Source organism: Pistacia vera, unplaced genomic scaffold (genome assembly GCF_008641045.1).
Source record: "Pistacia vera cultivar Batoury unplaced genomic scaffold, PisVer_v2 Contig732, whole genome shotgun sequence".
Lineage (NCBI taxonomy): Eukaryota > Viridiplantae > Streptophyta > Magnoliopsida > Sapindales > Anacardiaceae > Pistacia > Pistacia vera.
The window spans coordinates 481907-493112 of NW_022196593.1; the positions used below are offsets into that span (position 1 = coordinate 481907).

The following is an 11206-nucleotide window of genomic DNA, read 5'->3' on the forward strand; positions in this document are numbered from 1 at the left end:
TTAGGTCATTTTTTACGATTAAAAACAATATATACAAGTTGACTAATAATTTACAGAGTAATGGTAATTATTGAGTGATAAAAATAACAATGCGGTTTCGAAACGCTATCAAATTGTCTCAACCAAAGCTTAAGGCTTAGAATAATCTAACGAAGGCCACAGAGTCGAGGTCTAGAACAGAACTGCCTTCCATTTGCTTTCACCATTGCCAACACTCCAGCAGTCACTCCAGCCCAGACCACAGAAGATAGATATTGCTGTGCATTTCTCCCCACTTTCAAATAAACAAGAAACAAAATTTTACTTCTCTCCGCCAATATAATTTAAGAAAAGAAATATAAATCAACAGCGCCACTGTATCTAGAGTTTCTAAAGAAAAAGATATACCTTGATGGACTGATATAGTCGTCACTGTCAATCCTCCAATTAACAAAGCTGATGCCATTGGCAGATACTGCAACATGAAACACAGTTGAATGAGGCAACTTACAACACTTTTGTTCTTATTTTCATTTGTCTTTAGAGGGTGTTTTGTTGACGAAAACTGAAACATTTTGATTGCCACAATTTTTTGGTGGTGGTGTGGGAAATAATAATGTTTTTATAATATAGATAATACCATAAGGCATTGATACGTACAGAGAATGATTCAAATCCATTAAGCTGGAATGGTGAAGGATTATTTCTGTTGACAGTATAGTGGCCACTTATAAGATCCAATGCATCCTGAAAAAGATAAAAGAAAAAACAAAGGAAATAAGAATTTCATTCAACACATGTTTCAGCTGATAAAAAAAAAAAAAGATGGAGAGATGGCTTGCCTGCCGAACTCCATCATGGAAATTATTCAAATAGTATCTTGAAATAGCACTCATTCCATCTTTGATTAGTCCAGATACGGTCTGTTTTCCATATCTGCAGTATCAGACATACAAATTGGATCACAGATTGGGACACATATAGACAGACAAATGGTTCTTTAAGACATATCACCATTTTTTATTTACCTAACCAGGTCTCCTTTCAGGGCATGAGTCCCAGCATATTCAAGGCTTATCTCATCACCATGCTCAGCCCACACTGATGCAAGTAAGATGTCAGTTTACAATGACACGTAGAAATCATCATGAATTAAACTACTAACTCAGGAAGGAAGATTGAAACAATAATATAAAAAATATTACATACATGCTCTGAATTTAAGATATTCTTCATTAAACATAGAAATGCACTCAGTGGGAGTTAGCACCCCGATCCTTTGCAACTGTAAACTTAAAGACTTCTGAGCCAGGTAACTCTGTATATAAATTTGAAAACAGACAAAAGGAAAAGCAGAATAGCATAGATTTAGAACACGTTTTCCCTTAAAAATACGGCATTCAGAGTTTGGCATGAACAGATTGCACTAATGCAGGAAAATCATTACACTGATACTTTTGCACATACCTGGGTAACATTTGTTCGATCAAGGCAATCAATACAGTTAGATCTAATGACTCCTTTCTGCTCCTGTATAATGTTCCCTTCTGCATCTACGAGGAGGTATCTGCTCAGCTGGAATAGTTATGGTTAAAAAAGAGTATCATGGATAAATAGCATACCTGGATGATGGCATCATTATTCAACAAAAAGTTCCTATGCAAAATTTTATTTTCTTTAATTACCCTTGCTTTTCAAATTCCTCCAAGATCTGATCATAAAGAACGTCTAGATTATCAAAGTTTGAGTTGCCACAGTTATGATGGAAATCGAATGAAAAATATCTGCAATAGATGCAAACAAGTGGTTAAGTTAATAGACCCCAAAGTTCTATGAAGCAACACCTCCTTGAAGATTCAGCAACAGGTAGAATTGCAGTCCAAAAAAATGCTATCCTAGATAATGAAGAGCAAATAGCAACCAGTGGCCAAATTGAATTGGTTCCATAAAGATTTTCTTTTCTTCATTTATTTTTAGAGAAAATTAGATGGACTTCTTGATTCCTTATCAGCTAACCGCCGATAGGTTACTCATTGTACAAGCCCTATCCACTTCAGACTTTGGCTCAGATTTTTAAGCCTCATACTGACTTTGTATCGTAAATGTTATTTTACACATAACCAAGTTCCTAAATGTTAACCCCAAGCACCTGCCATCTTATATAACCAATCATATTAACATTCAGCAGATTAATCTAACAAAAAAATCATCCAACAAGTTAGTTTATTAACTTTTGACAACAAAGTTTCATTAACTGCAATAAAGTAAAAGAAAAAGAAAAATGGACAAAAGTGAGACAAACAAGGTCAACAGATTACCAAATATGCAGAACAAGATGATATTACAATCAAGAAACACTAAATGAAAGCTAAATTAAAAAAGAAGTGTCACTCTAGAGAGAAGTGAAGTTAATTAATACTATTTGTCACGGAATAAATAATATATTACCTTTTTAATGACAATAGCATAAGTCGGTTAAGATGGTATTTAAAGAGTTAATCAAAAAGTAGCAAATCAACCATTATTGTCGCCATGCAATGATATAACGAAATGTAAAATATCACCTCACATCTGGAAGCTTTTGCATTTCGGCTGCATATGCTGCATTTAGTTGACCTTCATCACCATGCTACAATTGTAAAATAAATAACAGTGAATTGATTATAAGTTTGGATTCTCAGCAGACACATTTTCCTTGTGAAAGAAAAATTCAAAGTTGTAGATAGACCACAGTAAAGAATCCATAAAGTAGGCAACTAGAAAAAATTAGTAGATACCAGTAATCCCATGAATTTAAAACTGCCAAAGAGATATTATGCTCAAAAAAATCACAAAGGAAACTCTTGGCTCCAGCTACTCAATTTTCTGGCTTGCCAATTGGTCAAAAGAAAAACTACTGACACTAGATGACATATTTTTGCTTTTAAGGGTAAAGACAACCGAGAAGAAATTTCTTACCTTGTCAGTTAAGTCTACTGCTACAACTTCTCCATATCTTTGTAATAGACCAGAGAAATGCCGCTCCACAATTTTTGGCTGTATATAAAGGGACAAATTCATGAACACACACAGAAAACATCATTATACCTCTAATTTTAATAGCACCATATTTTGGAGGGAAACTGTACCGTCTCCTCATGATTAATAATGTTTAGCCGTGGCTTATAGCTCAAATCAACAATTTGTTCCCACAGCAGAGGAATTGAACCGCGAATCTGAAACAGAAAAAAATTAATAAGAATACCAATAATATAGGCATTGAAAATGAAATTATTTCTTTCCTATTAACTGGATAAATAAACTCTAACACTGCTGGATAGCTGATTGATATTGTGTGCAACCCTAGTCAGAATATGAAGAAACAATAAAGATGTTCAATTATAACTATATTATTCTTTTATCAGAATCTGGATTGTGTTAAAGTATTGACAGGTCGTGTTCCGCAAGATAGCAGTATTTAAGGTTGATTAGAGATGTCAAACGGGTCATTTTTGTCACCTATGTAATATAGATGGGAGCATTAAATTATGTCATGCATAGTTTATGCATATTTCGTGTTAAAATTATGTTGGTATAAAAACTAAATTCTTTGATACATATCATATTAAGCCATATAATATCCTACTATGTCAATTGATTTGACCCATTTTGACATCTCTAAGGTTGATGGCCATAATTATCAAATAATGCAAGTGTATCATCCTGGCCAATTGAGGAGATCTTCATTTATGAAGTTAAAAAAGAAAAAGACAAAAGTGTTTCAAATAATGAATATGCAAGCTCATCTCCTAACATGTACGCACTACCTATTGCATATCTATAACAATCATTCTGGCAGAAGTATGTATAATAAGTATGTAGTTATAATGATATAATATAACTACAAAATTGTTCTTGTGTGTTAGCAAAGTAATAATAAATAAAACAAGGACAATTTAGACACCCAATACAGCATCAAAAGGCACACAAAAACTATCTGGAAGAGAGTTTCTATGGTAGACAGCAATATCTAAACAAAGTTGTCTGTTAATTTAGGTGAGCGAAAACAAAATACGCCTACAAATTTTCTACACTTAATTTAGACATAGACATCCCATAAAAAATTGAAGGTCACAATGCTTCGTCAAAAAGTTTGATCCCAGAGTAATATTGGGTCCTTATGCATAACATGTTAGACAACATAACGCCATGAGTTGGGATAGTAGCTGATCTTATTAAAAATTTGAATAGCTGGATACACCAATGTTAAAGCACACAATCATTTTCTAAATTACCATTAGATACAGTATACCTGCAATAATGAGGATCTGAAATCTTCAAATTCTAGCAGTTGCTCAGTTTCAATAAAATTGGCAGTGTCACCTTCAAAATTAGCTCCTCTTCTCCACATTCGTGTCCCTAGGTCACCATATTACCATATCACAATCATATAGATCAAAACTACTCCAACATTGCAGCATTAATAACTATGAGAATCAATCTTTTATAATACTGCACCTAGACGCCGATTACACCTCCTTGAAACTAATGTTATTGTAGCAAGCGAATCCTTTAGCTTTAACTTAGCAACTCCAAAGCTTGAAACTTGGTTAAATAAAACAATTAAGATAGAATAACACTGGATTTTATTCCCTCGTTTCTAATTAAAGTGAACACATGCAAAACACACACTCACACCCACATATACATACAAATATTAAATAAAAAGCATAAGGAATTAAAGACTTAAGGATATTTCCTTGTAAAAGAGGAATGATAAACCCATCAAGCTGCCACCAGAAAAACAATTGTGTTAGAAGAAACGTAATTCATAGAGAATCCTATTTGAAGAATTAATGAGGAGATCCTTCCTCTCCTTCTTACTGAAATTCTACGTTATTTTTTCCTCAGACAAACAAAGAGAAGTACAACCAGAAAGCTAACCTATAATCTAAGCAAAAAGAATTCTAACCTTGTACTCAATAAGTTCCTCCAATAGATTTTTGTTCCAAACAAATCGAGGGTCAGCCTGGAATATGAACAGAAAATTGGAATTCAAATTATCAGCAAGCATCAATGAACACTGAAATACACTATTTCCTTATGTACTGATAACTTATTCTAACAAATACAGAACTCAGAAAACATCAAAATTGCTGTCACTTATTACAAATCTTTGAATACTAGCATTTGTAAAGAATAAGCAATAAAAAATGGTCACCAAAAAACCCACATCCTTAGCTTAGAATAACACCATAAAAGTTAATGTGCAAAAATTGAAATTACATCACAATGATTTATGAAAAGAGCAAGATACAAATTATTTTCAGATATAAACTTGTCTATGAAAACCATATTTGCAAGCAAACCTGCTTCCAAGTTGGTTTAGCCATCCACCCTTCTGCTAACTTACATCTCCTCTGTAAGCTGGACCACACAAGCAAATGCATCTTATAAATAACAGTTTTTAAATGTCAACATAGAAATGTACCTAAATCACAGATGATTATGCTAACAATAGGAAAATACTTGAAATACATGCTTCAAGAGAAAAGGACTTACTTCAGTGTTATATCTGTTTCATAAGAATAATACAACCCTGGGGTTGCTTCCACTATTTTCAATAGATTCATGAAGTGAGCCTCATCCTTTTTCTGCACAGGCACATAATACTAAGGTTAGGAAAAAAAAAATCAATCATCTGAAGACGTTCCTCACTAAACTCTTTTGAGACCAAAAGAAGCAAAACCTTACCTCTTGATAACTTGAATTCTTCAGAGCCTCATTGCAAGACAAGAACTTCATAGACATTACTCTATAAACAGGGAAACCAAGATAAGTTCCAACTTCCTTCCGTGAAGTAATTACTAGTACATATATTCCTGCACTCATGCAGAAAATTAGATTTAGAAACCTCATCTAACAACAAAAGAGCTCATAAAATTATGATCACTGTCTTTTTTCTCATGACTTCAATGCTTACTAAGCTTCTGAAGGCAGTTAACTATTATGCAAGTTTAGTCCATGGGTTACTTGAAAGTTCAAGTACAGCATACAATTAAAAGAGTCAACAAAAAGGAAAAAAATGACAAAAAGGCTGTATAGAGTAGTTATAGTGGTTTACTAATCAATTTGCACAGAAGCAACATTTCAAGCAGGGCACTTGCCACAGCAGGCAATTAAATGAATTGGATATTTGATGTTATTTGGAGCAACAATACCAGCTAGCAGTCGAATTGTTCCCACCACGCCACATATTGTAGTGGTTTGACATGGGCTTCCAGAACAAGTATCATCTGTATAAAATGTAATTAAGTTCCCAAGTTAAGGAAGCCAATTAAAATAAAACAAAAGTCAGATAATCTCCATAAGATGTGAATAACGATAGATGTTGAATAACCTGTCTATGTAAATTCACTAATTTGACCTAGTAGAAATATTTAATTTTTACAAGTTGCTTAATTATCTCCAATTCAACTGGTCAGCCTAAAGATGAATCTCAGTTCATACTCAACAAAACTATAATGTAAAATACAATAACCTTCCTATAGATTTCATTATCAGAAAACAAATCTCAACAAAGTTAAATAATTGTATTAGTTTCAAACAAGCTTAAAATACTTGACTATTCTCTACCTGAAACTTAATTTCTAGAAATTTCATTTTCTTTTCCCTCCTTTTCTCTGAAACCAAACAGAAAGTTGCTCAAATTATATTACAAAAAACAAACTGTTACCGTTAAGCAGCTGAATATTCCCATCACTACGGTCAATTGAGAAGCCTTGATCGGGATATTCGAGAGATTTTATCACGTACTTATCCTTAAATTCCAGCAATTCCAGCTGCTCATAGAGCTTGAATTTACTGGAAGACGAAGATGATTCAGTCTCCATTATCTCTAACTCGATTCAGGATAAATCAGCGCGAGAAACATGCGAATTCATTGATAGAAGAAGGAAAAGAAATACGGGAAGGCAAGTTACATAATTATATTTTATATTTTTAAAATAAAATCATTTTGCGTAATTAAATGATATCATAATAATCTGATTATTATGGGTAATATTTAATAATAAGTTATCTCACAATTTTCTCTAATGATATTCGATATAATAATTTATCATTAGTTAACAACATAATAATTTATCATTAATTAGCTCTCAATAGTTAAGCGAAATCTATACAAATAAATGGGACTTATTTTATAAGCTATTACTAACAAGCTGTTACATCAAAATTATAAAAATTGATTGTAAAATTAGGTTATGTAACTAATATTAGTCGATTATCATTGTGGATTAAGTTTTGTTTTGTAATGTTGGGTATGTTGTTTTTGAGCTGAGCAATAATGATGTGGACCCAGCCTGGATTCTTGAATTAGGTTTAGATAAGAGCGTCCCAATTACAAATTTGTGATGTGATGTGATAAGTGACATAAGTCAATTTCATTAGTTATTCGGTAAAATATCACTTCTGTGGCCAAATATTATAATATACAGTATATTGTAAATATTCAATACATTTTATATGGTCAAATACTCCATTTATACAATTTTAAAAGGTTGGTATAAATTTAAACAAGTCTTTAATGTTTAATCCTAAACTTAGAGTTGTCCAATTGACAATACTGTAAAAGAGGTTCCAACTTTTCTTTATTTTTTTGGTAACCGAGACATCTAGACCAATTTATGTATACTTTAACTAATTTTGTAATCCATTGAACACCCTTTAAACGTATTGATGTCCACACTTGTTGAGACTCTAACACAAGATCTCTAAATTATCTAAAGTTTCGTCTTCCAACCACAAGTCAATGTATTGAATGGGCTTCCAACTTTTAATTGATAAATTTGGTGAGTTTCAGACTTTTAAGTTTCAATAGTAATGTTCCCTTGATTGTACTACAAGAAAATGAATTATAATTGTTTGCATTTGGCAACAAGGCTTCGCCCAGAAAAGATGTCCTTCAAAATTGAAAAAGAGTTACATTAAGTGATTCAACAAATTGTTTTACACAGAGGGATGACGCTCAATACTAAATAGGAATCAATGGTTCCTTCGTTCTCGAATGGATCAAGTTTGTATATTGTACACAAAACATCCACCGCCTAGACAATCAACTCTCTTCCCACGTAAATAGTCTTGTGATCTCATTTTGTACTCTATTACAATACTCTCTCAAATACATAAATTCAAAAATCTACTTACTTTTTGAACAATCCTGCAATCTCACCCTTCTCATGCATGGAGGAGAGGATATCACACCCTCCAACCAATTCTCCATTCAAGAAAATTTGTGGGAATGTTGGCCAGTTACTATACTTCTTTAGTGTCTCCCTCAATCCATAATTATACTCTTCATCAAGGACATCCACACTTTCAAAATCCACCTCTTCACTTTCAAGAATGCCAACCACTCTCTGCGAGAATCCACACATTGGTGCACTTCTTGATCCCTTTATAAAGGCCACCACCTTGTTCTCCTTTACCAACTTATCGATGAGCTCATCAAGTGGAACTGTCAGCTGGACATGACGACCAGGAGTGAGACGGAGATCAGGTTTTTTCTTAGGAGGCTGCCGAACCCAAGTGTTGTTCCCTGATTCATTGCCTGGTGGGACTTTTCCGGTGGCTTGTATGTATTCTTCCATCCATGACTTCCAAGCTTGGGTTAAAACTGTTCTATCAGGTTCATCTACTACTCCAACCTACAAAAAAGTTAAAATGACGACATTATATTTAAGCAAATGCCTATCACCGAAATCTTACACAAATGACAACTGTTCTACCATAGCATAGCCTTTGTCTAAAGAGCCCAAACAAAGATGAGTTAGACAGGCTTTCCCAGTTTACATTCATAACAATTTTCGATGGTAAACATCCTGGATGTTAAATCTTCAAAATTCAAAATTCACAATCTAACTTTTCATAATTTACACATAAATATAAACAGCAGCTTGTCTTTGCCCTCTAATTTCATTAATCTTACAACACCCTNTGCATTGAATGGGCTTCCAACTTTTAATTGATAAATTTGGTGAGTTTCAGACTTTTAAGTTTCAATAGTAATGTTCCCTTGATTGTACTACAAGAAAATGAATTATAATTGTTTGCATTTGGCAACAAGGCTTCGCCCAGAAAAGATGTCCTTCAAAATTGAAAAAGAGTTACATTAAGTGATTCAACAAATTGTTTTACACAGAGGGATGACGCTCAATACTAAATAGGAATCAATTGTTCCTTCGTTCTCGAATGGATCAAGTTTGTATATTGTACACAAAACATCCACCGCCTAGACAATCAACTCTGTTCCCACGTAAATAGTCTTGTGATCTAATTTTGTACTCTATTACAATACTCTCTCAAATACATAAATTCAAAAATCTACTTACTTTTTGAACAATCCTGCAATCTCACCCTTCTCATGCATGGAGGAAAGGATATCACACCCTCCAACCAATTCTCCATTCAAGAAAATTTGTGGGAATGTTGGCCAGTTACTATACTTCTTTAGTGTCTCCCTCAATCCATAATTATACTCTTCATCAAGGACATCCACACTTTCAAAATCCACCTCTTCACTTTCAAGAATGCCAACCACTCTCTGCGAGAATCCACACATTGGTGCACTTCTTGATCCCTTTATAAAGGCCACCACCTTGTTCTCCTTTACCAACTTATCGATGAGCTCATCAAGTGGAACTGTCAGCTGGACATGACGACCAGGAGTGAGACGGAGATCAGGTTTTTTCTTAGGAGGCTGCCGAACCCAAGTGTTGTTCCCTGATTCATTGCCTGGTGGGACTTTTCCGGTGGCTTGTATGTATTCTTCCATCCATGACTTCCAAGCTTGGGTTAAAACTGTTCTATCAGGTTCATCTACTACTCCAACCTACAAAAAAGTTAAAATGACGACATTATATTTAAGCAAATGCCTATCACCGAAATCTTACACAAATGACAACTGTTCTACCATAGCATAGCCTTTGTCTAAAGAGCCCAAACAAAGATGAGTTAGACAGGCTTTCCCAGTTTACATTCATAACAATTTTCGATGGTAAACATCCTGGATGTTAAATCTTCAAAATTCAAAATTCACAATCTAACTTTTCATAATTTACACATAAATATAAACAGCAGCTTGTCTTTGCCCTCTAATTTCATTAATCTTACAACACCCTAATCTCATTAATCCAATTTCATTAATCTAACAACATAAAGAAAAATAGATTAATCTGACAACACCAAGAAAAATGGAGATCAAAAGAACAAATCTTCCCAATAAAGATCAAAAGAACATATGTCCCCAGTTATCTTGCCTTACTTTACAAACATCGTATACTAACCAGCCACCATTTTAGGTCAACACATTCCAAGAACCCATAGACAAACAGGATTCCAAAGCATAAACCAATTGACAAACAAGATTCCGAAGTATAAACCAATCACCCCAGTTAAGATAGGAAGTTAGCCTCTTTTTAATAATGCATATTCAACGCACAAGGTCAACGCATAGCTTTTTGTAATATAAAAGGTTTGTAAAATGTAGCAATAGAGTGGTCAGGATCTCTTGACAAAAATGACTAACTCCCACACAAATAAGCCTCATTGAGACTCCTACTCCTTTATTTTCAAGTAAATTTCATTCATAGGACAACTCTATGCTTTGTAATAAACTTTATGGAACCACAAGGAGGTATTTAACGATGTGTAGAAGGTTTATAAAAATATCTATAACTATTTAATAAATCCCTCCAATACATTTGCAAATTAATTGCGAGTTTTCTGAAAATTCAAGTCAAACAGAAGGATCTATGAAGCTGTTTGATAAAATATACGTACCTTCACGGAGCCGCATAACTCCGGTACCCATTTTAAATGAGCCACTACGCTGGCGGCAATGTTCCGTGAAATACCAATGAATTGAAGGTCATCGTTTTTATCATAAACAGCGTAAACGCCGGAATCTGACGGCAATTTCAAATTGAACTCTTCAGCAGTTAACGGCACGGCGAGTATCTCCGTCTCCGAGAGGGTTTTGACAGCTGCAGTGATGATTAGAGAGCGAGGTTTAAATGTATTTCTGTAGGGTTTAGAAGAAACGGAGGATAGGTGGACAGAGGTTCTAAAGCGTGTATAAAATGAAAGGTTGGGGGTAGTTTTGGGAGAATAATAAGAGATTAAGCGAAGTGAAGAGGAGCTTTGAAGTGTAGAGAGATTGATTGTGTTTGTGGCCATTGAGTTTGAG

At 34.0% G+C, this 11206-nt stretch overlaps 3 protein-coding genes across 4 annotated transcripts; all 3 read right to left on the bottom strand.

Annotated features, from left to right (window-relative positions):
- Nucleotides 1-8: 8 nt before the first annotated feature.
- LOC116115153 (phosphoinositide phosphatase SAC8) lies at nucleotides 9-6944 on the bottom strand. Of its 2 annotated transcripts, XM_031401311.1 has the most exons (20): nucleotides 6695-6937; nucleotides 6180-6254; nucleotides 5713-5840; nucleotides 5521-5612; nucleotides 5328-5385; nucleotides 4931-4987; nucleotides 4715-4748; nucleotides 4477-4557; nucleotides 4271-4377; nucleotides 3108-3194; nucleotides 2938-3015; nucleotides 2544-2608; nucleotides 1665-1763; nucleotides 1447-1546; nucleotides 1189-1297; nucleotides 1008-1080; nucleotides 822-915; nucleotides 640-726; nucleotides 388-454; nucleotides 9-274 (listed from the first exon to the last, which is right to left on the bottom strand). In XM_031401311.1, the coding sequence occupies exons 1-20, from the start codon at nucleotides 6849-6851 to the stop codon at nucleotides 147-149; spliced, it is 1776 nt and encodes a 591-aa protein (XP_031257171.1). In that variant the 5' UTR covers nucleotides 6852-6937; the 3' UTR covers nucleotides 9-146. The 2 variants fall into 2 exon arrangements, 1 of the variants encoding a protein (XP_031257171.1); XR_004125631.1 differs by lacking the exons at nucleotides 9-274; nucleotides 388-454; nucleotides 640-726; nucleotides 822-915; nucleotides 1008-1080 and having other exon boundaries at nucleotides 1279-1297; nucleotides 1447-1554; nucleotides 6695-6944.
- A 1003-nt stretch (nucleotides 6945-7947) lies between these two features.
- Nucleotides 7948-8921, bottom strand: LOC116115187 (bifunctional monothiol glutaredoxin-S16, chloroplastic-like). Its single transcript, XM_031401348.1, has one exon. It carries the CDS (start codon nucleotides 8607-8609, stop codon nucleotides 8163-8165), a length of 447 nt encoding a protein of 148 aa, XP_031257208.1. The 5' UTR covers nucleotides 8610-8921; the 3' UTR covers nucleotides 7948-8162.
- Nucleotides 8922-9097: 176 nt separating this feature from the next.
- LOC116115191 (bifunctional monothiol glutaredoxin-S16, chloroplastic-like) lies at nucleotides 9098-11206 on the bottom strand. Its single transcript, XM_031401351.1, has 2 exons — nucleotides 10801-11206; nucleotides 9098-9850 (listed from the first exon to the last, which is right to left on the bottom strand). Exons 1-2 carry the CDS (start codon nucleotides 11194-11196, stop codon nucleotides 9347-9349), a joined length of 900 nt encoding a protein of 299 aa, XP_031257211.1. The 5' UTR covers nucleotides 11197-11206; the 3' UTR covers nucleotides 9098-9346.

What these genes read in the sequence shown, in the direction of transcription:
- LOC116115153 (XM_031401311.1), bottom strand. Translation starts at nt 6,851, where the DNA reads ATGGAGACTGAATCATCTTCGTCTTCCAGTAAATTCAAGCTCTATGAG. An exon ending in AGAATTCAAGTTATCAAGAG is followed by an intron (nt 5,613 to 5,712) that starts GTAAGGTTTTGC and finishes GTGCCTGTGCAG; the next exon opens with AAAAAGGATGAGGCTCACTT. An exon ending in TCAGATCCTCATTATTGCAG is followed by an intron (nt 3,195 to 4,270) that starts GTATACTGTATC and finishes TTTCTGTTTCAG; the next exon opens with ATTCGCGGTTCAATTCCTCT.
- LOC116115187 (XM_031401348.1), bottom strand. Translation starts at nt 8,609, where the DNA reads ATGGAAGAATACATACAAGCCACCGGAAAAGTCCCACCAGGCAATGAA.
- LOC116115191 (XM_031401351.1), bottom strand. Translation starts at nt 11,196, where the DNA reads ATGGCCACAAACACAATCAATCTCTCTACACTTCAAAGCTCCTCTTCA. An exon ending in AGTTATGCGGCTCCGTGAAG is followed by an intron (nt 9,851 to 10,800) that starts GTACGTATATTT and finishes ACTTTTTTGTAG; the next exon opens with GTTGGAGTAGTAGATGAACC.